At 34.7% G+C, this 22,500-nt stretch overlaps 2 protein-coding genes across 8 annotated transcripts in view; one reads left to right on the top strand and one right to left on the bottom strand.

Moving 5' to 3' along the window:
- Window positions 1–1,281, top strand: part of LOC144964201 (sorcin-like) — an 18,288-nt gene extending 17,007 nt beyond the window's left edge. For all 3 annotated transcript variants that reach the window (XM_078898184.1, XM_078898185.1, XM_078898186.1), the window contains 2 exons: window positions 125–195; window positions 920–1,281. In XM_078898184.1, the coding sequence (XP_078754310.1) occupies window positions 125–195; window positions 920–946 (98 nt within the window). In that variant the 3' untranslated portion in view covers window positions 947–1,281. The remainder of the gene's footprint in view (window positions 1–124; window positions 196–919) is intronic.
- Window positions 1,282–15,005: 13,724 nt separating this feature from the next.
- Window positions 15,006–22,500, bottom strand: part of LOC144964205 (ecdysone receptor-like) — a 312,004-nt gene continuing 304,509 nt past the window's right edge. For 4 of the 5 annotated variants that reach the window (XM_078898194.1, XM_078898196.1, XM_078898197.1 and 1 more), the window contains exons 5-7: window positions 22,349–22,500; window positions 21,699–21,921; window positions 15,006–19,838 (exon numbers count right to left, since the gene is read on the bottom strand). The exon at window positions 22,349–22,500 is cut by the window's right edge and continues 10 nt beyond it. In XM_078898194.1, the coding sequence (XP_078754320.1) occupies window positions 19,582–19,838; window positions 21,699–21,921; window positions 22,349–22,500 (632 nt within the window). In that variant the 3' untranslated portion in view covers window positions 15,006–19,581. The remainder of the gene's footprint in view (window positions 19,839–21,698; window positions 21,922–22,348) is intronic. The other variant, XM_078898195.1, reaches the window with a different exon arrangement.

The following is a 22,500-nucleotide window of genomic DNA, read 5'->3' as shown; positions in this document are numbered from 1 at the left end:
TAAAACACTTTTCACTGTTACTTCTTTTTTCCCCAACAGAATTATCAAATGAAGATTGTTGCAATGTAAATTTGTTAGACCAAATATGATGAGTAAATAATATTTGATATTTTAAATATTTCAGATGCATTCAGAAAGAGAGACGCCATGATTAGCGGGGCGGAAACTGGGAGATGCATGTTTGGTTATGATGATGTGAGTTGTCTTTTGTTACAGACTATTTTGATATGAAGTTATGCAAGTATTTTATTGTAGCCTTATTGTAAAAAATTCCAGATTTGATTATTAAAATTATTTACTCTATAAATGTAAATAAAATTGATTGGTTTTATAAGATTGTCAAATAATGAAGTTAAAAAATACAAAAACGACAAATGAACAAAAAATAAAAGGCAAACAAATTAAAAACAAAAAAATAAACATTCAAACAAACAAAACAAAAACAAACAACCCCCCCCCCCCAAAAAAAAAAAAAAAAAAAAAAAAAAGAAAACACAAAAAAAAACCATAAATATAAAAACAAAACAAACAAAACTATACAAATCATAACAAAACCAACAACACCAAAAACTGCATTTTACTTTACTAATTAACTACGTGACTATTTGAGAGAGGACTGTTGGCTTGCTGGTATAAGCATCTTCAGCAATCTTCTTTATTTTATATAGAAGTTATGACTGGATTAAAACTCAGAACCTTAGCAGAATGAACAGAATATGCAAATGGAAGCATAACAATATATTGTGAGTTAAACAATGTTTCACAGTAAAAATAGATAGCGACACACATTTAAAAACAAATTTGTATCGGTTTAACTTCCTCCCTAAACTTAAAGGTCTGACATCTTTAATTTGAAATTTACGAAACTACTAAAATACAAGTTCATGTCTCACCAGTTTGTATTTTCTGCTGTTTTCAGTTTCTACGATGTGTTTTATGCTTGTGATGCACCTACCTCAACAGTGAGATAGACTCGATTGAAGAATACTTGTCATCTCTGCTTTTGTGTGCGTCAACAAAGGTGTGATGGTGACTCGTGACCATGTGATATCGACATTCCACCCTCTCCAAAGTCATAATGATAATGATCGAACCAAAAACTAATTAAAATGAACGAACTATTACTTTAGATCGTGGTTTTTAAAAATAAAAAATGATACATTTTTAAACCATTTAAAAAATATATTTGTAACTGTAGAAGGTATTGTGAAATGCCAACCTTTATTTACATTGCCTCAAAATTCATTTAAAAAATCATTCTCTAACTTCACAAATTTTAAACATTCACTTTGTTTTATTTTATTATTATTATTTTTTAAAATTAAAAACAATTAAATGGTACACTTACAACTCGAACTAGTAGATGTTGTATTGTAAACCATCGGGTTTGTGGTGGAGCGAGACGCAAGCCGCGTCCAATCCTTCTGTGTCAATAATATTTCGGGTGACATTTTTCTAACTTTATATCGCGTTAGCCTGATTCCCTTTACGACAACTCCTGATTGTCTTTACATTAATGTCAAAAAATAAAAAATAAAAGAGGAATAATAATGATGGTGGTCATAATAACAATAATAATAATAATAATAATAATAATAATAATAATAATAATAATAATAATAATGATAATAATAATAATAATAATAATAATAATAATAATAATAATAATAATGATAATAATAATAATAATAATAATAATAATAATAATAATAATAATAATAATAATAATAATGCATTATAATAATGGTAATGATTAGCGATTCCATTCCAGCACAAAATGTTATCTTTTGCTTCACGATAGAGGGTAGACCGCCTTGTAATAATATTTATCGCCCAAATAAGACTCGACCCTTGATTCTCTTCTGATTTTCATTTCATTTAAATAAGAACTATTGGGTATTGAGTTTTGAATGAATGGATTTGCTTTAGTATTACTAAACAATAACTATAGACTCACGGGAGTTTCATTTTAAAATGATAATTGCAAGTTATGAGCTTTAGTCACTCATGTCAATTTTGTATTTTTTTTGGGGGGGGGGGGGGGGGGGGGGGGGGGGGGGTAAGCTACTTTCTCATTAACACTACGTGGCTCCAGGGTCCCTCAAATTTGTAAACAAAGAGCTGTTGACGCCCAGCTTTGCCAAATATGTGTAATACTAATACGTGTATAGCGTTTGCCATAAAATTAACCCAGTAGTTGGTAAAACATTCCTTTCTTTATTTGGAATCTAGATATCGACATTTATCTGACCCCGCGGTTTTTTGAAAAAAATATTTCAAAATTTTGCACAGAAAATAAGTAAATTTTACAAACATGTTGAAGGTTTCTAAATGTGTTGTACGACACCTAACAACTAACTAGGCCTACATGCAAACCATGTAATAAAAATTACGCAATTTCAACCTCAAAATTACGCATAATTATGGGACAAAAATTGGCAAATTTTTGCCAGAAATTATGCTGATTTGGAAATAGGCACAAAGTTGGGAAAACAAAATTACAATGTAACTCTTCATCAGCGCAAAAAAAAAAAAAAAAATAAAAGAATCAAAGAATTTGTCAAAAATTTGCAAGCCGTGCAAAAAACCGCGGGGCCAGATTTATTTCCATGTAGGTACAGTAGACAAGAGACGATTAAACGTATCTGTCGTGTAGAGTGTAATGAATGCTCTTGATTTTGGTGTGAACTCGTCATAAAATGAAATTGAAATAAAAAGGTCTATAGATCGTCGAGCCATTAGAAACATTTTTTGCACAAGAAATGTCCACAGTGTTCACTGGCGTTGGACAGAAGTAGTAGTGACGTCGAACCTGGCGTCTACCACACCGATAGCTAATTGGCTAATAAATACCCTAGCTGCTTGTACTTGTAATAGGCTTCAACAGCCATGACGCCACTTCCCTCGTAATGACGCACAGTAACTTAGTAACTGGCTCTAAACTATCGGAACAATGGCCGACGGCTTTATGAAATAATATTTCTCCGACGAGCTTAAAAGTGTATCCAGGAGAAAAACATTATAAATATGATCATGTTTTGACTTATATGCATTCTGATCACATGACATATGAAAACTTCTAGCCAGCATGAAGAAAAAAAGTACCAATTTTTTTTTGTTTAGAACCACGCTGTTCGCCGTTGCTGGGCGACTTGACATAAGACTATTTAATCCAATTACTCACTCGTACATCAGGAGTCCTCTGGCGTCTTGCATAGATAGAATCTTCTATTTTACATTTATTTATAAACTCATTGTGCGGCCATACGAACTGTAATGAATTGTAATTACATCATGAATCATAATTTACTTTGTAAAGTGTCATAGTAGTCAATTCAAAAAATGATAATAAAATAAACGACTAACCAATATTTTCATAAATGCTCTCTCTCTCTCTCTCTCTCTCTCTCTCTCTCTCTCTCTCTTTCTCTCTTTCTCTCTCTTTCTCTCTTTCTCTCTTTCTCTTCTCTCTCTCTCTTCTCTTCTCTCTCTCTCTCTCTCTCTCTCTCTTTCTCTCTCTCTCTCTCTCTCTCTCTCTCTCTCTCTCTCTCTTTCCATAAAAATCTGGAATGTACCTGTTGGTATTATGTTGGAATGTTGCTGAAAGTAGCTGTACATATGTAGGAGCCACTTTTATAATTTGCAGCCCCATACAGTGTGTTTGCATGATATCGGTCACGGATCTAGTGGTGATCATCTATATACTATTGAAGTCAATTTGAGTTTGAGATCACATTTGGATTGTTTTGATTCAGAAAAGTGAGTGGAGCAGGCACTTATGTTGGTAACAACAAGAGATGAAGTGAGTAGAAAAGTGCCAGAAGACAATAGAGAATAAAAATTTAAGTTTAATTGCTTGCCTGCGAACTTCGCGGTAGTTGTGTGTTGGACCCGCGGTCTCCATTAGTCGGCGAGGAGAGAGAGAGAGAGAGAGAGAGAGAGAGAGAGAGAGAGAGAGAGAGAGAGAGAGAGAGAGAGAGAGAGAGAGAGAGAGAGAGAGAGAGAGGGCTCTAGTAATGAATAACCTGAGTTTGATACGATTTTTTTTTTGGGTTCGTGGATAGCTCATACGGTAGAGTCACGCTCTCACCGGCCAGGCGGAGTTGTCGTACCAATAAGGTCGCAGGTTCAAACCCCAATTTTTTATTCTCGATTGTTTTGATGGAACTGACTGGATAAAGTGTTGCATTCACACCGGATAACCCAGGTTCAAGCCATGAGCAAGAAACAAAGCCTTGGTGCTCATTTTGTGGCGCAACAGCGCTGCGCTGCTGCTGACACTCGGTTTATTACGATCTTTTTTCGAGATTGACCATGAAGACGAATTTCTCCATGGGATTAATAATTAGATAATCGATCATGCCATGATTATTACTTAAGACCTTGAACACATTGTAAGACTGTAATTGTGGGGTTTTAAAGTTGTTTATACGTGTTCCAGAATAAAATAATAAAAAGTCTTGATCTGCTGATGTGTTGTTAGTTTATAAAAAAATAATATTTATATATAATATAGATCTAGCACAAATTTGCAAATTAGTCATATCATTTACTTGGTCCTAGCTCGGAGGGAAACAGTCAAATGCATAGTTATTGTTTTGGGAGATGATGTTTTTTTCCTTGTAAATCATCTCTCTGTTATGTATTATTATATGTGTTATTTTGAATGTATAATGTAGGCATTTGAGTGTACTCCTCTTTGTTGGATTTTGTGCTTGTGTCCGGATGAGACTTATAGGTGATCTCAAACTAAGTACGTTGGTGGTATGCTCTTGGAATCTACATCTGATCCCTATTTGTTCTCAGTTCCCCTATGTCTTACTTTTTCTTGGGTGCTTTAATTGTAATTCTAGAACTTTTTACTATCCCATTTTCTTCCTTTTTACTGGCGCTGATATAACCTAAATGTGTTGGAAGCGCCGTAAAACCCTTAAAAACAAACAAAACAAACAGATAATTGGATTGATATGTTGATTTTTTTTTTTAAAGGTTTTCCTGCGCTTGCCATATTTCACCAGATAAAGAAACAGTTACAAGATCTAGATCTAGTTAAGCATCGACTAGCTCAACAGAAATCAGAAGAAGATCCAAGAACAAAAATACCGTAGTAGATAGTCTGGAATCATTAACAAGATCTACACTATCACCAGGATAGGATTTTATGGGCCCCGTTCCAGAACAAAGACACAAAGCACCATGCCAAGAACGACGTGCACATGTTTGCAAGTCTTATAAACGAATGCAATTATTGGCTTGATTTAACATTGTTGTAAAGGACAACATTTTGCGTTGGTTTGAGAGTGTATGTATTTCCATTGCAACGATAAGCCCATAACAATTTGGGTCATCAGACCTGCACATAAGTGCACGTCGACGTCTGACTCTAACCCACATCTCATCCAATCCAATCCAATCCAATTCACACTGTTGCAGCTTCACTACTGAAATGGACTCAACATTTGTGTATTGTGGGATGGATATAGGTTATGGCTCTATCACAATAATCATGTCCTCCTGTGACGGAAGTGGTTTCTAATTCACAATTAAATTTCTAAAAAACTTTCAGAATTTGTCAAGGTTGTCATACCCTTATTGAATGTGTGCATTCCCTAGGCAGTGGCGTAGCTAAAACGAGCGCTCCTTTCTTCAGTTTTGTTGGTGGTCTTTGATTGGGATGGCTATTAATTAATTGTCCTACTATGCCTTTCAAGATCTTCAGTTTATGTTTTCTCCAGCTCTCTTCCAATGTTACCCAGTTGCTTCCTTCCTGTCATCATGATTTTTCCCCCCACTTTTTCTGTTGTCATAGTTGTTATGGAGAAATATGATAAAAGCGAAATCCACTCACTGATATTTATTTAATCTTTAAAAAAAGAAAGAAAAAAAAAACAGCAAAAAAACCCCGGTTGTTTTCCTTTTGACCGCCGTGCACATTTGTGGGTCTGACAACCGAACGCAATTACTCTTATATTTAATCAACGTGTACATATAGTATACCATAATTTTGCGTCATTTTTTTTTTTTGGAGATCTCCATTATAACTTAATAAATATAATAATATATAATAATAAATAATAAATTTAGTTATCAGACTTGCAAATAAGTGCACGTCGGGTTGAATATATCTATGTAGTTGTCAAAAAAAAATATTTAGCGTCTGTTTTCCACTACAAATCTGAGTAAGTACTTAAAAGTCGGGTTATCACACCAGCAGATTAGAAAACAAGTAGTAAAAAATGAATATAATAGAATCAAAAAAGATAAAAAATACTAAATACGGAATCTTACTATTACAATACTTACAAAAAAGGACGTGCCAAATATTTCTCTACCGTCTATCTGGGTTTTAGATAATGTATTTGTTATTGTGGTTTTAGATGTTGGCTGAAGAAGGGTTTGCTTATATTCGTTTGTGTTTAATGGTTTTTACAGTTGACAACTTCCAGCAGCTTAGTATCATTTCAAATTAGTACCAGTCGCTTTTAACGAAAGAATCCAGGCAAAAAATCAATAAATATAATCTAAAAGAGGATGGCTTCAACGGAGTTTTTAGTAGAAATAAATCGTGACTCGGGGTGGGAGCAGACAAAATGGAAAATCTCTCTCTCACTTCCTCCCTCCTCCCCCCCCCCCCCCCCATCCTTCACCCCGCAAATTGGGGATCTCTATTGATCTTGTTTCTCATTAGTGTTTTCAAGTTCTTGGTATCACATATTATTATCATGTATGACCCACCGTCGTCTTGTTGGGATATAACAGGTACCAAAAATGTGTGTGATTCCCCCATCTTTGAGTCACCAGGTCCTCCAGGTTGGGGGTTGGCAAAGGGTTAACACCCCTTTCCGTAAAACTCAAACCGTTACAGAAACGCAGACGGACAAACCAAATCCTTTTTTTAGCTTGGGCGACCGAAGAGTTTCTGGAATGACAGAATTTATGAGTTAAAGAAGCTGATATACAGAGAAGTGGGAAGACATGGAATGAGATTAAAAAAAAGTTAGCTCAGGACAGAGAAGGATGGAAACTGTTTGTCTGTGGCCTATACCCTGACCCAGGGTGAAAAAGGCAATGATGATGATGATGAAAAATGGATTTTAAAGTTCAAATGATAATCAAGAAATTTGACATTTTTGTCAGTTTAGGTCCCAGGTTTGAGAGTTTTTGCCAAGACGAGGGTCATTTAAATCGGTCAATACACGAAGGACGAGTTTCAGTCCAAATAAAAAAAAAAATACATATCGTTCCAGGGTAGGGCAGTCAACTGGTTAATTGGTTCTCGCATGTCATTTTGAGAGCTGCTTGTGGTTCATTCATGGTTCAGATTTTAACTCGTTTCAAAAATTAACTCAAGCCTCATATTTTCGACTATAAATTGATTTTTGAGTTTTACACGACCCCGGTACAATAACGTTTAGAGGACGATGGGTTGTATCTGAACAAGTGTGTATGAAAGGTGCCAGACAAAGCAAGAAAGAAAAATACAAGAAAAAAAAAACCATACCAAAAAATCAGTCTACCTTTGTTTGTTGATTGCTTGTTTGAGTTTTACGCGCTTGCAACACATTAAGGTCATATCAGCGCCAGTAAAAAGGAAGAAAATGGGATAGTATATAGTTATAGAATTACAATTAAAGCACCCAAGAAATGAAAATGTAAGACAAAGGGGAATTGGTTCAAAGAGGAAACAGATGTAGATTCCAAGAGCACACTATCAAAGTACTTAGTTTGAGATCACCTAAAAGTCTCATCAAGAAACAAGCACAGTTCCCAACTAAAAGGGATACACTCAAATGTTTACAAATCATATATCATAATATGTAAACAATAAGTGCATAACAGAGAGATGATTTACAAGGAAAAAAATATCATCTCCCAAAACTCTAACTATACATTTGACTGTTTCCCTCCCAGCTAGGGTATCCGGCCAGGGCCCCGACAAAACCAAGTAACCTTGATCTTGATCCTACACTGCGGCCTCGTCCTTAATCTCTTAATTTGGATTGCATATAAAATCGATGAAATGGTAGAACAAACGAACAAAAACATGCTTTCTATTCCAACGGTAGCGTTTATTTTACAAATGAAACAGTAATGACCTATCACGAAAGGTATTTCAACATATCAAAACACTATAATATGGAAATGGAGATGTATTTAAAAAATAGAAAAAACTAAACATTATATATAATATCGTAACGAACATGGGAAAGATATATATATATATATATATATATATATATATATATATATATATATATATGAGAGAGAGAGAGAGAGAGAGAGAGAGAGAGCGCGAGATAGATAGATAGAGAGAAAGAGAGAGAGAGAGAGAGAGAGAGAGAGAGAGAGAGAGAGAGAGAGAGAGAGAGAGAGAGAGAGAGAGAGGCAGAGGTGGAAAATAGAGAGGGGAAAGAGAGATTTGTTTTTCTGTTTAAGAATTTTACGGCGCTTGAAGTCGCATGTCATTTTAGCGCTGGTAACACGGAACAAATTAAAAAATATTATAGGTGTGTACCTTTATTGTTTTTGTTTGTTTTTAAGGGTTTTACGACAATTGCAACATTCAGGTCATATTGGCGCCAGTAAAAAGGAAGAAAATGGGATAGTAAAAAGTTATAGAATTACAATTAAAGCATCCAAGAATAAGGCAGACAAAGGGGAATTGGTTCAAATAGGGAACAGATGTAGATTCCAAGAGCACACTATCAGTGTACATAGTTTCAGATCACCTAAAAGTCTCATCCAGACACATGCACAGGTCCCCACTAAGAGAAATACATTCAAATGTTTACAAATCAAATATAATATGTAAACAAAACATAATACATTGCACAACCGAGAGATGATTTACAAGGAAAAAATATTATCTCCCAAAACTAAATTTACATTTGACTGTTTCCCTCTCAGCCAGGGCCAGGACAAAACCAAGTAATCTAATCCAAAGACAAAGATAGAAAGCATGTTGGAAAACAGATATAGGGGGTAGGAAACACAGTAAGTAACTCCCTGCCCGCTATGGGAGGGTCAGGACAAAACCACGTAATCATGTTGGAAAAAAAGATATAGATGGTTCGAAGATGACGTCACTCAGGTCTTTGTTATTGTTTTTGCCATCCCCGTTTATGTGTAATGCTCACTGAACTGTATTAACCTGACTATAAACGTTCATGGATACACACAGTTTTGTGTGTTGGTCCGTTATACTTCCGGATGGCAATGTTATGAGCTTCTTAGCCAAGCGCATACTATCTATAGAAGAAAGATGGAAGACACAGTTATTGCTTTCCTGCCCACAATGTCTGTACTTTTAACTCACTCAACCCTAACACCGACTATATCCGTAGTTTACCCGGGTTACTTTTACCCCATGCCTATTCATTACATTTTTCTGAGACAAATTATAGGGTAGTATAAAAGCCAATGTTTTTAGTTTTTGCATGTTAACGGTACTGTAGTTGAATAAAACAATCTATGTACATGCTCATTTTTAATACATTTTTCCAATTTTGAAAAGCAGCAAAAATGTCTAGGCTTGAGTGAGTTAAATATATAAAAGAACATTTGGATGGTTAAAACAGTTCACACAAGTAGAACGAACTATCAATGTGTCACGCTTGAGAACAGCTAAATTCTCATCCAGATACTAAGACATGATCCAACCAAGAGTCAAACAGTCAGACACTACCAGTAAGAAATAATAGATAAATCCATCGGACTGTTTGTTTCCCTCTTTGCAACAGATTCCAGGTAGGGCCAATGTGAAACCAATTCATGGACCCGTTCCAGTACAAGGAATCAAAACCACATGGAAAAGACTACTGATGTTGGAATACAGGAGATAGAACAAGAGTCGCCGTTTCTGGAAAATTCCACTCGCCGCAAAGAGAGAGAGAGAGAGAGAGAGAGAGAGAGAGAGAGAGAGAGAGAGAGAGAGAGAGAGAGAGAGAGAGAGAGAGAGAGAGAGAGAGAGAGAGAGATTAATATTAAGTTAATTAATAAAATAATAATAAAGATAATATCATGTTTTCCGAAATAAATAGGAAGTGAGCACTCTTTTTTTATTTTCAAAATGAGCGAGAGCAACAGTGTATAATACAAATTCTATAAAAAGGAACAGTCATTTTGGGTGAAAATCTAAACCTGAGACTCAAGTGGGTATTTAAAAATATTACATAAACACCCACAAAATATGCAGAATAGAAAGTAGAATAAACAACAACAACAACAACAACAACAACAACAACAACAACAACGATATGAATGGATAAAAGCCAAGCTGATTGGACGATCCCAATTTCCATAATATTACAACATTACTCTGGAAGAACACGAATTTACAAGTCGTGTGGCCAGGAAACTTTCCCTTCAATTATCGATCGATTAAAATGGCCCTCATTTCAGCAAAAACTCTCAAGTATGGGAAATGCGAAGTCCCAGGTTTGAGAATTTTTGCTAAGATGTGAATCCTTTTAATCGATCGATAATTGAAGGACAAGTTTTCTGGCCGAAATTATAAATTCGAGTTTTTCCAGAATACGGCAGAGTTGTGTAAAAACAAAAACAAAACATAACAAAAGAAAAAAAAATCCTAGAAGAAAAAATAAAACACTCACGTTATCACACACACACACACACACACACACACACACACACACACAAATTCCAATGCCCTGCTTAAAATTCTCAACATTATTTACAAAATGACATATAAACAGACAAACTATTTCAATTCATTCTCACCAATTATTACAACTCCAATAGATGCAATTCAACGCTTCATTTTCATTTCCTGATTATTTATGACGCCGTATCTACCATCACCGGCGCCGATGGCATAAGGGATCGATGTGCGCACATAAAACGCCAGAAAATTCTGATCAGGTATTCCCATCGCCACCACTTCACCCCCCCCCCCCCCCAAAAAAAAAACAAACAAACAAAAAAACAAAAAAAAAACAACAAAAAAACCAACAACAAAAAAACAAAAAACAAACACAAAACAAAACAAAAGTACCAGCTTTCCGGAGTTTCTTGCTACTGTAATTAAGTTCTTTTATCGACGACACGGACTCACAGCAATTGGATACCTGTATCACTTGCTCAGACTTTTCTTTTTAGCAATCTAACATCCTTTATAATACTTTGAGGTCCTTCTTTCACCAGGGAGGTGGAAGTTGATAGAACAATTAATTGGACATGATATCCGTTCAGATAAAATACCAGCCAGTCGTGCCAACACACAAACTATGTTTAACTTTAACGTCAAGAGTCTGTAAGAGGGATTTTGGTGAGAACTAATAACTCAACTGATCTAAAGGCTTTAAGACAATCAATTTTATGATCACAAGAGGGGAGATAAATATTTGATCAGAAGGAGTACAGAGCCAATATTTCCTATCTCGCCTGACACTAATACCAACAAATCAATATTTTTTTATCATAATATTAAGATTGTGGCTACCTAAAAATATCCGGGTGAAAAAACCGAGAGTGTGATTTTTTTATGTCAAAGAATTAATTGATCGTTAAAGGAAACAAAAAATGAGGAGAATCTACGTACGTTTGGGTAAAAAACACAGTAAGAAGACACAGTAAGTACCTCCCTGCCCACTATGGGGGGGCAGGAACCCCACCCAGAATCTAGTCTAATGCTACCTACTAGTCTCCACATCTGACAGAAGTACTTGATCCTGACATCATCATCATCATCATCAACAACAACAAAAAGTATTTTAATACTTAATAAATAATATTTAAAAAAACAACAACCCTTTTTCATGATTTTTTTCTTAATATTTGCTAACTAAGATTAAAATAAACCCAAAAAAAATGTCAGCGAAGGTCTGAAAACTACGTGAAAAGGGGCAAAAATGAAATAAAACCAAATGAAATAGTGTGATAGAAGAGGCAGCAAATGGTGAATTCACCAACCCAGAGTCGCTTCATTGTTGTTGATCTCATGGCAAGGAATTTATGTCTCAAGGCGAAAAATATAAAATTAAAAAAAAACCCTGGTATAATCACAGTTATTGAAAATTGGAACCAAAAAGTCTCTTCTTCATGGAGTTAGTGATCGTAGTCGCCGTGAAGTGGTCCCATTATTTAATTTAAAGGGAGATAACTGGGCTGATCCCTGAACATTGGAAAACAAATAACTTCAATTCCATGAATTGCGTCCCCTGACATGATGAGAATAATTTCGTAGTTTGTTTTTAAGGGTTTTAAGGCGCGTGCAACACATTTAGGCCATATCAGCGCCTGTAAATAGGATGAAATGGGATAGTAAAAAGTTCTAGAATTACCATTAAAGCACCCAAGAAAAAGTAAGACAAAGGGGAATTAGTTCAAATAGGGAATAGATGTAGATTCCAAGGGCATACTATCAGTGTACTTAGTTTGAGATCACTTTAATGTTTCATCCTCACCCAAGCCCCACTAAGAGGAATACAGTCAAATGTTTACAAATTATATATATGCAAAATACAAATAATAACGCATAACAGAGAGATGATTTACAAGGAAAACAAATATCATCTCTCAAAACTCTAAATATACATTTGACTGTTTCCCTCCCATCCCGGGTATCCGACTGGGGCAGGACAAAATCAAGTAATTTGAGTCCAAGACAAAGACAAATATAGGGGGATAAAAGACACAGAGTAAGTGCCTCCCTGTCGATTATGGGAGGTCAAGAACCCCAGCAAGGACTTCTTAGTTAAAACGGTTAAGACTATGTCTGGTTTTGGTTGTGTGTTTTTGTTTTTGTTTTTAAGGGTTTCACGGCACTTGCAACACATTTAGGTTATATCAGCGCCGATAAAAAGGAAGAAAATGGGATAGTAGAAAGTTCTAGAATTACAATTAAAACACCCAAGAGAAAGTAATACAAAGGGGAACTGGGAACAAATAGGGATCAGATGTAGATTCCAATAGCATACCACCAATGTACTTAGTTTGAGATCACCTATCCTGGTTCAGGTTGATTCGGATGTTTTACACCAAACCTTAAGAGAGGTAATGCCCATGGCGCTGAATAACACTACCTCAAAGTCCCGAACAGGCACACCAGTACAATGAACTGGTAAACGAATCGTTAATATTGTAACACACAAGAACAATACGCACACAATGGCCTTGAGTAAGTCGGCATATCACCTAGCTGCACTGCGGCTGATGACTGGGTTATCCAAGTCTTCCATGGAATAAACCATAAAGACAAATTTTGCCTTTTCTGTTGTCAAGGGAATTTATTTATTTATTTATTTATTTATTCAGCTCCAGACTGCTGCCCACGGATAGGGTCATCTACAAACGTGAGAGTAAGGAACAAAATTGTGGTCTGTAGCTTTTTCTTACACAAATATAGCAAAAATTTAATAAGAGAATGACATTATAAATATTTATATAATATCTGAGAGATAAAAAAAAAAAAAAGAGAGAGAGAGAGAGAGAGAGAGAGAGAGAGAGAGAGAGGCGAGTGAGTGAGAGAGAGAGAGAGAGAGAGAGAGAGAGAGAGATAAAGAGAGAGAAAGAGAGAGAGAGATAAAGAGAGAGAGAGAGAGATAAAGAGAGAGAGAGAGAGAGAGAGAAAGAGAGAGAGAGAAAGAGAGAGAGATAAAGAGAGAGAGAGAGAGAGAGAGAGAGAGAGAGAGAGAGAGAGAGAGAGAGAGAAAGAGAGAGAGAGCGCATAAGACCTTTCAGCTAATTTATTAGTATCCCAATTCAATATTTCTTTAGTTAGACAAACAGCGACCAATAACGTAATGGGCCACTTCGACTTGTATAGAATCCACAGTCAATGACAATTTGAATTTAATGATAATTAATGATAATAATATCTGTAACAACAATAATACCAGTAATCTTGTTAATGATAATAATGATAATAACAATGATGATAATGATGATGATGATGGTATTGATAATAATAATGATGATGATGATGATGATGATAATATTAGCAACAACAACAACGATAATAATAATAATAATAATAATAATAATAATAATAATAATAATAATAATAATAATAATAATAATAATAATAATAACAATAATAATAATAATAATAATAATAATAATAATAATAATAATAATAATGACAATAACAAGAACAATAATAATAATAATAATAATAATAATAATAATAATAATAATAATAATAATAATAATAATAATAATAATAACAATCATGATAATGAATTTAACCACCTTGAATCATCTATAATGAAGAAATTGAGTTATTTAATTGATCATACAAAACAGTATCTTTCATTACGTCTCCTATGTACAATATGAAATGCACCAACAAACATCACTTGCGAAAAAAAAAAAAAAAAAAGAATTGTTAACTTAATTAATCATAAAACAATTGTTATAACAAATTCATTTTATTAATGTACATGCTATTTGTTGTAAAAGATAATATTTATATATAGCTTTATATAATTAATATCATGTGGCAAGATATTCCCAGACCCGTCAGAAACTCGCATTCATCCAATTCTTATTGCATTCAATAAATTATACCTTACTTAAATCTGAAATTTGATTTAATTTTAGTGGGTTTAGGGCGATACTGCCTGGTCATTTCAGCGCCAGTGGAAATTAAAACGAAATATAGCCAAAAATATTACGTCTCCCCTTACACTGCTGTACTTTAAAAAAAAAACAAAAACAACAGGGACACAACCCCCCAAAACCCCCCCCCCCCCCCCCTACCCCAATCAAATTAGGTAGTTTCTGGGATATTTTTGTTTTTGTTTTTGTTTTTGTGGTTTTTACAATAGAGACGCGTATATAGGTCACATATCTGCTCCATTAAAAAGAAAGAAGAAGGGTCGGTTAAAAAAATAATTTTCGATTTACAATTATAAGCACCCGAGAACGAGAAAGAGAAAGAGGACTGTTCAAATAGGAAACATAAGTCGATTTCAAGAGAAAACTATTAATATCAACCAGTCTTTGTCAAACCTAAGAGCTTGCGTAAAATAAGTGAACCCCCCCCCCCCCCATTTTTGGAACTCTCTCCCATCTCACGTGAGACGCTCGGATTCGTTGACAACTTTCAAATCTCGCTTAAAGTTTTATCTTCTTACATCATAAGTTGCAATAGATAGTATGCGCTTGTCTAAGAAGCTCATAACATTGCCATCTGGAAGTATAACGGACCAACGCACATAACGGTGTGTATCCATGAACGTTTATAGTCGGGTTAATTCAGTTCAGTGAGCATTACTCATAAACGCGGATGGCAAAAACATCAACAAAGACCTGAATGACGTCATCTTCGAACTATCAATACCATTATCGTATATTGTTGTTGTTAAATTGAATTCGTATCACTTTTCCATCAGACTTGTCTTACTGTAATAGGTTTTGTTTTATAGCACTGTAAAGCGCGTAGAGCCTGTGACAACTGGGTAAAGTTCTATATAAATGTCACATATTATTATTATTGTATTAATATGTGCTTAATTCGAGATCACCTTAAATTCCCATCTCGACACAAGCACAGAATCCTTCTATGAGGAATGCACTTAAATGTTTACAGAATATTATATTTAAAACAAAAACGCTTTAATACCTCATTAAAAAAAAGAGAGACGACTGTAAAGAAAAAAAATATCATCTCCTTAAACTAATCTAATACATTTGATTGTTTCTCTTTCAACCAACGAACCCAGTCAGGGCCAGGACAAAACCAAGTAATCAAATTCCAAGACAAGTTCAGAAGGCAACCCGGGAAAAGGAAATAAGATAGAGGGATAGAGGGTTCACCAAGAGTGACCTCCCCGTCCACCATGAGGGATCACAAAATCCCATCTTAAGGTGAGTAAATACATATACACTAATTAATTTCTCTCTCGAATTCATACGATTGAGTGAGAAATCAGACAACTTAAGATATTTATTGCTGGTAGCAATTTTACAATGGGAAAAGTGTCATTGAAATGACATTAAATCATTTTGCGTATTTTTTTATTTTTTGTTTGTTTTTGTTGTTGTTGAACTCAATGTTGAATTATCATGCACTTTTCAATAATGATCTTTATTTGATAAATTGATGCTTCTTAGCACACCCTCCCACGTAAATTACTCCAAACAGAAATCTTACAGAAAGAAAAATCAACTTTCATCTATTTATTGAACTATATTCCATAGAATTCGTCGATTTCTCTTCATTTGTTAATAGGGGGGAAAGTCATAATCTATATTAACTTTGCACGATTAAGTTTCCTACTTTTCTTTCAAAACAAAAAGTGTGTATTAGTCAAGAAAGTTCAATCTCCCTCATCAAATTTACAACACTTTTAGAAAAGACAAAAAAAAAAAAGACACAGGCATCAAACATTCATCACTGGGAAAAATCTGTTCTGAGCAACCTTAAAAAACATGTGTGAATTATATTTTTAAGAGCAAAGAATTAATAACATAAAGTCAACACGATTCTTGACTACAACTACAATATATGTTACCATTTTCCATCATTATCATACAACAAAATCCTTTCTTCCTTTTTATATCTTTCCAATCTTCTTCTTCTTCTTCTAGGTTCCATGCCTGGTCCAGGCTTCGGATACTGCATGAATTATCTCTCTCCATTCCTCCCTGTCTCTTGCTTTTTCAAACAGCTCTTGGATTGTTAGGTTGGTGAAGCCCTTCAGTTGGTCTATGAGTGTTTTTTCTTTGTCTCCCCCGGGCGCGTTTACCAGGTATTTTTCCACAACTTGCCAGGTATTCATTCTTATCTTTCCTTACTATGTGTCCGAAAAAGGATAGTTGTCGATCCACTATTAAGGGCATTAGTTTCCTTTGTTGGTATGTTTGTTTTAGCACTTCTTCGTTCGTTTTGTGTGCGGTATACGATATTCTCTGCATCCTTCTCAAGCACCACATTTCAAAAGCTTCAATGTTCTTTTGTGTTTCTGCATTTGTAGTCCAGCTTTCGCATCCGTATAACAAGATTGGCCACACGTAGCACTTCAAGACTCGGAATCTAATCCCGAACGACATCTGTTTGTTTTTCAAAATGTTTCCCAGGTCCATGAAGGCCTGTTTGGCTTGAGTTATTCTTGCTCGTATGTCTCGGTTACATCTTCCATCTGTTGTCACTATTGAACCTAGGTATTTAAAACTTTCTACGTTGGTAAGCTGCTCGCCAATCTAGATATCTGAAATACACTCAGAGACATTCCTTGCAAGTATCTTCTCAATGAGAAACAAGTAGTCACCATAGCATTTCACGTTATGTGCAATTAATATCAGGAACATAGTAAGTTTGTCGTTTGATTATCTTGATCCAGTGAAATAACGTGTACTTCTTGCCTTTTGAAAACTACTGATTTTACATTGAATTATTACTAGCTTATTCAACATAGATGGAATGGGCTCTCTGCGATAAATCTAGTTACAAGACCGATCTGATTATTTTGGTTGATAAAAAAAACTCCAGTGCAGTAAAAGGTAATCTGTTTCATCTGTTGAGATTTGACGCTTATCATATGTGACCCCTCGTCTCAAAACGGTATTAAGTCGGGATGATTAAGATGCTGAAAATGGAATTTGTAGCCAGAAATATCAGACTTAAGTTGAGTTTATATGCTTTATAGAGGAGAAGGAATATCATATTTTACTGTGCTAAATACCAACGTTTCATATTTTTGACCAGTTTAACTATAATTTGACTTTTTAGCATCTGGTCCATCCCGACATAATACCGTTTTGAGACGAGGGGTCACATATCGAGAATTGCCATTCCAGAGCCAGTAAACTCTATTTGTTTTCACATCTACCCTTACAGTCATATCGAGTTCATGAAGCAGGCTTGTTTTAATGTGAAAAACCTTGACGGTATCATCATATTAATTATTCAACACCACATTTCCAATTTTAAGTTCCGGTCGTAAAAATGAATAGAAATCGAAATATCAGGCATGTTATCAATACTCAATCAGACAGATATATTGGTTTTCTTGTTTTATAAAAAAGACAAACAGAGAGGTTAAAAACAGCCAAAATTTACTTTAAAAATAAAATAATTTTTTAGATAAAAAATTTACATTTCAAATCCTTAACAGTCATTGGATTTCAAATCCCCCCCCCCCCCCCCTCCCAAGTTTTCTAACATTTCAAATATCTGTGTGGAACTTTTCCATCGTTCTTGTCCAGTACACAGAAGCACACTCCTCTGTGTCACGTGGATAATTCCGTCCTCTGTCATCCAATGACCATCACTAAAGTACACCATGATGTTGTCAACATGAATAAGATGCGTTATCTCAACGTCCCTACCCTTCAGGTACATCCGTCGAGAAATCCACAACAAAACTATGAATTCATAATTGAAAAGGGAAAGGAACTTCTTCTTCCTCTTCTTCTTCGTTCCTCTGATGGACATCTATGGCTGCAGTCCGATATCTGCTATGAAGTCTGTGGTCTGCTTTAGGTCCTCAGCCTCACCATAGAGCTTTGTGTTGAGTGTTGTTAGGGGTGACCCAGTGGTTCGAACGTTGCACGTTGTATAATGGGCAAAGGAACAAATACAACCGAGTGCCAACCAAATCCCATCAATATTTTGGACTGAATCAGCAACAGTTCCGTTTAAGTTGCATGGACTGTATCACCCTCATAATATCTCCTGGTAAATCTGATGATGATGATGATAATCAACAATGATGACAGCGAATGGATGAGTTCCTTAATGAATATTAAATTTAGAGATGTTGATATATATATATATATATATATATATATATATATATATTCAGCACGTCATTATAATAAACTGTCACAGGGGAATGCATTGAATGCCATCCAAGATATACAAAGATGCCCTTTCAAGGCAGCCATCGCTTTGTTTATATCACTTGCCGAGGTATCGAATTCTAGATTGAGGTTAGCTATCCTTTAAGGCATAAATATTCTTAGGAATCACTTAACTCTATTCTTCCCCCCCCCTCCCATAAAAAAAAAAAGAGGATAACACAACATCCTGGAAATTTGTTATCGAACAAAAACAAAACATTTTCGCTTCTAAGCATTGAAATATAATCCAAAAGGAAAACTACAGGTTTTTTTTTTTCCTTTTAAAGAACACAAAAGCCTCTGACCGTTAAAAGACTTGAAATATCCAACAGAAAGAACACTTTCACTGTCACAGCAATCATGCGTGGTTTTGCTTAAAGCTGTAACTCCATTTTTTTTTTTTAAAAGAAGGAATTTCATCGCATTTATTATGTCCAGTTATGCATTATCCTCCTCAAATTTCCTTCATTCACCACCAACTGACAGATAGATAAACTAGGAATGATACTTAGGGCTCCGAAATTCGACTCCAATCAACAGGAAGTATGAATGAACCTCAAAATTCAATACTAGAGCTCCAGGTCACGTTGATGCTTTGGGAGGGCATGAAAACAAATAAATGTAAAAGTGCTTGCTTGTGGTTGTAAAATCATCATTAACCCCAAGAGTAATAATCCAATCGAAAATCGACTCTTGTACGTCAATGTAGAACAAAAAAGTTTTTGTTGCAATTTTTTTTATTATCATTGTCATTAGGTTGATTACTCCTGTCCATTAGTTGCCCTCTGGTGGTAATAATAGAATATCTTTAATGATGGAAGGCACGTCGGGCCCGTCTTTATTCATGTCCAACTCGATGAGAATATTGGAGTGCTCCACGCTGATGGTGCGGAGATCCGTCAGACGAGACAGGAAGCGGGCCAGTGCCCTACCACCTTTACCCCGTTTAGCCGTCTCATACGCCTGCAATAAGGCCACATAGTCTCCTTGTATTTTTTCCACTTTTTGCTTGTCCTCCAGGCCAGGCCGTTCTGTGTTTTAAAAAAAAGATGATACGGCATAATTATAATTGGGTAGAGAAAATGAAGACCATTTATTCTCCTCATCCTCCTTCATCTACTTCTTACCATCAGCATGGTCTAATCATCAACATCATGAGCATTACGATTATTACTGTCCTTCATCTACTTCTCATCCTTCTCCTTTTCTTGCTTCTCCTCCTACTCATTATCATCATCATCATCATCATCATCATCATCATCATCATCATCATCATCATCATCATCATCATCATCATCCAAAATCATCATCATCATCACTCATAACTCCATTAGACTCAGGCGTAAATAAGTGCCAGTGAATGTAGACAGTGACTAGAATTAGAACAATAGGGGCTGGAAAATTGCACGAGAAAAACAACAAACCAAGGCAATAGTAAAAAGACCACCAAAAAAGTCGATTATCTCCCCCTCTCTCTCCTCCTCCTCCTACTACTGCTATTTCTACTACTACTACTACTACTACTACTACTACTACTACTACTACTACTACTACTACCACTACTCCTACTACTACTACTACTACTACTACTACTACTACTAACTACTACTACTAATTCTACTACTAGTTCTGCTACTACTAATACGACTACTACTACTCTCTACTAACTAACAACTAACAACTAACTACTAACTACTAACTACTAACTACTACTTCTACTACTACTTCTACTACTACTACTACTACTACTACTACTACTACTACTACTACTACTACTACTACTACTACTATTTCTACTTCTACTACTACTACTACTACTACTACTACCTACTACTACTACTACTACTACTACTACACTACTACTACTATACTACTACTACTACTACTACTACTACTACTACTACTACTACTACTACACTAATCTACTACATTCGCTACTACAATACACTACTACTACTCTACTACTAACATAAAACCTAACTACTAAACTAACTACTAACTACTACTACTACTACTACTTCTACCACTACTACTACTACTACTACTACTACTACTACTACTACTACTACTACTACTACTACTACTACTACAACTACTACTACTACCGCCACTAATACTATACAAGTGGACGTGGGGAGAGATGTCAAGGATGGCAGCAAACCACGATAATTGGAGATCTACTGTGTCGGCCTTATGTGCAACCAAAGCACCAAGAGGATAAGTCTGTTATAAAGATAAGACCACGGGACCCAGACAAAGAACACTTAAAACACACTTAATTTACAGGACAAGGAAACTAACACGTTTTTAAGTATAGGTATTTTAAATCAAGGTTTTGTGGAGGGGGCATATGTCTCATTTCTGAAATGGAATTCTAGATTAATAATAATAATATAATAATAATAATAATAATAATAATAATAATAATAATAATAATAATAACAATAGGAGCAATAATAATAATAATAATAATAATAATAATAATAATAATAATAATAATAATAATAATAATAATAACAATAGGAGCAATAATAATAATAATAATAATAACAACAACATAATAATAAAAATAATAAAAATAATAATAATAATAATAATAATAATAATAATAAATACATAATAATAATAAATAATAATAAATAATATAATAATAATAATAATAATAATAATAATAATAATAATAATAATAATAATAATAATAATAATAGTAATAGTAATAGATCAGTAATAAATAATATGTAATAATAATCATAATAAAATAATAATAATAATAATAATAATAATAATAATAATAATAATAATAATAATAATAATAATATAATAATAATAATAAAAACAACAATAATAAAACAATCAAAGCAGTTGTCTTAGCATAGCACATTTCAATCTACCTGAGAAAATGCAAATTGCCGTGAAGAGAGCGTATTCAGCATTGTCCGTCTTGTAGGAAGCCATGTTGTGGCAAAACTCATACAGCACTTCGGCATAGTGACCCAGACTGGCAGCTTTCATATTCTCTAGGGTACAGGGCTGACCGTTACCAAACACAATGGAGGAGGTGTCCAGGTCATAGCAACGGGCTGCTCGTATAGACATCACTTCTGTAGTTGAAGACTGGAAGATTAAATAATTTGAAAATAAAATCTTTGAAACATAATGTGGAGCGACATTGATATTTACTCATTGCCAGCCACTCTCTCCCTCCACAATCTACGAATTTTAAGAGCCAGGAAAATAACAAAAAGAGAACCCTTATATGATAGTTATTCAGCTTAGAACTGAAGATATAGGATCTCAAGCTAAGCCAATGGCTAAGCTAGTAAGAAGTCTCTATTAAACTTCAACCACAACGGGATACCTTCCTTATATTTTATCTCTATGTCCACAATTTGTTACTACTAGAAAAAGTTTTACTTTTATTATATGAAACGTTTTGGCGAAGTTGAAATTTTATTTTGCTTTAAGATTATCTTCCCAATAAATTGAACAAACTCGTTAACAAGTATCTAAACGTTTATTATCAATTTGAAATGCATGTTACCTTAAGCAACGTGAACTGATCCTCCTTTTGTAGTGTGAGGAAACCGGGCAAGTTTTTGGTGAATTCAACGATGAGTTGAGTGACGAGGATGAATGTAGAGGCCATGGACTGCATGAAGGAGTTGGGATCGAGGTTGGTCGCTGATTCTGCGC

Source organism: Berghia stephanieae, chromosome 2 (assembly GCF_034508935.2).
Source record: "Berghia stephanieae isolate SIO BIC M18660-M18661 chromosome 2, UCSD_Bste_1.3, whole genome shotgun sequence".
NCBI classification, from domain to species: Eukaryota; Metazoa; Mollusca; class Gastropoda; order Nudibranchia; family Aeolidiidae; genus Berghia; species Berghia stephanieae.
This window is presented reverse-complemented; position numbering and strand designations above follow the sequence as displayed.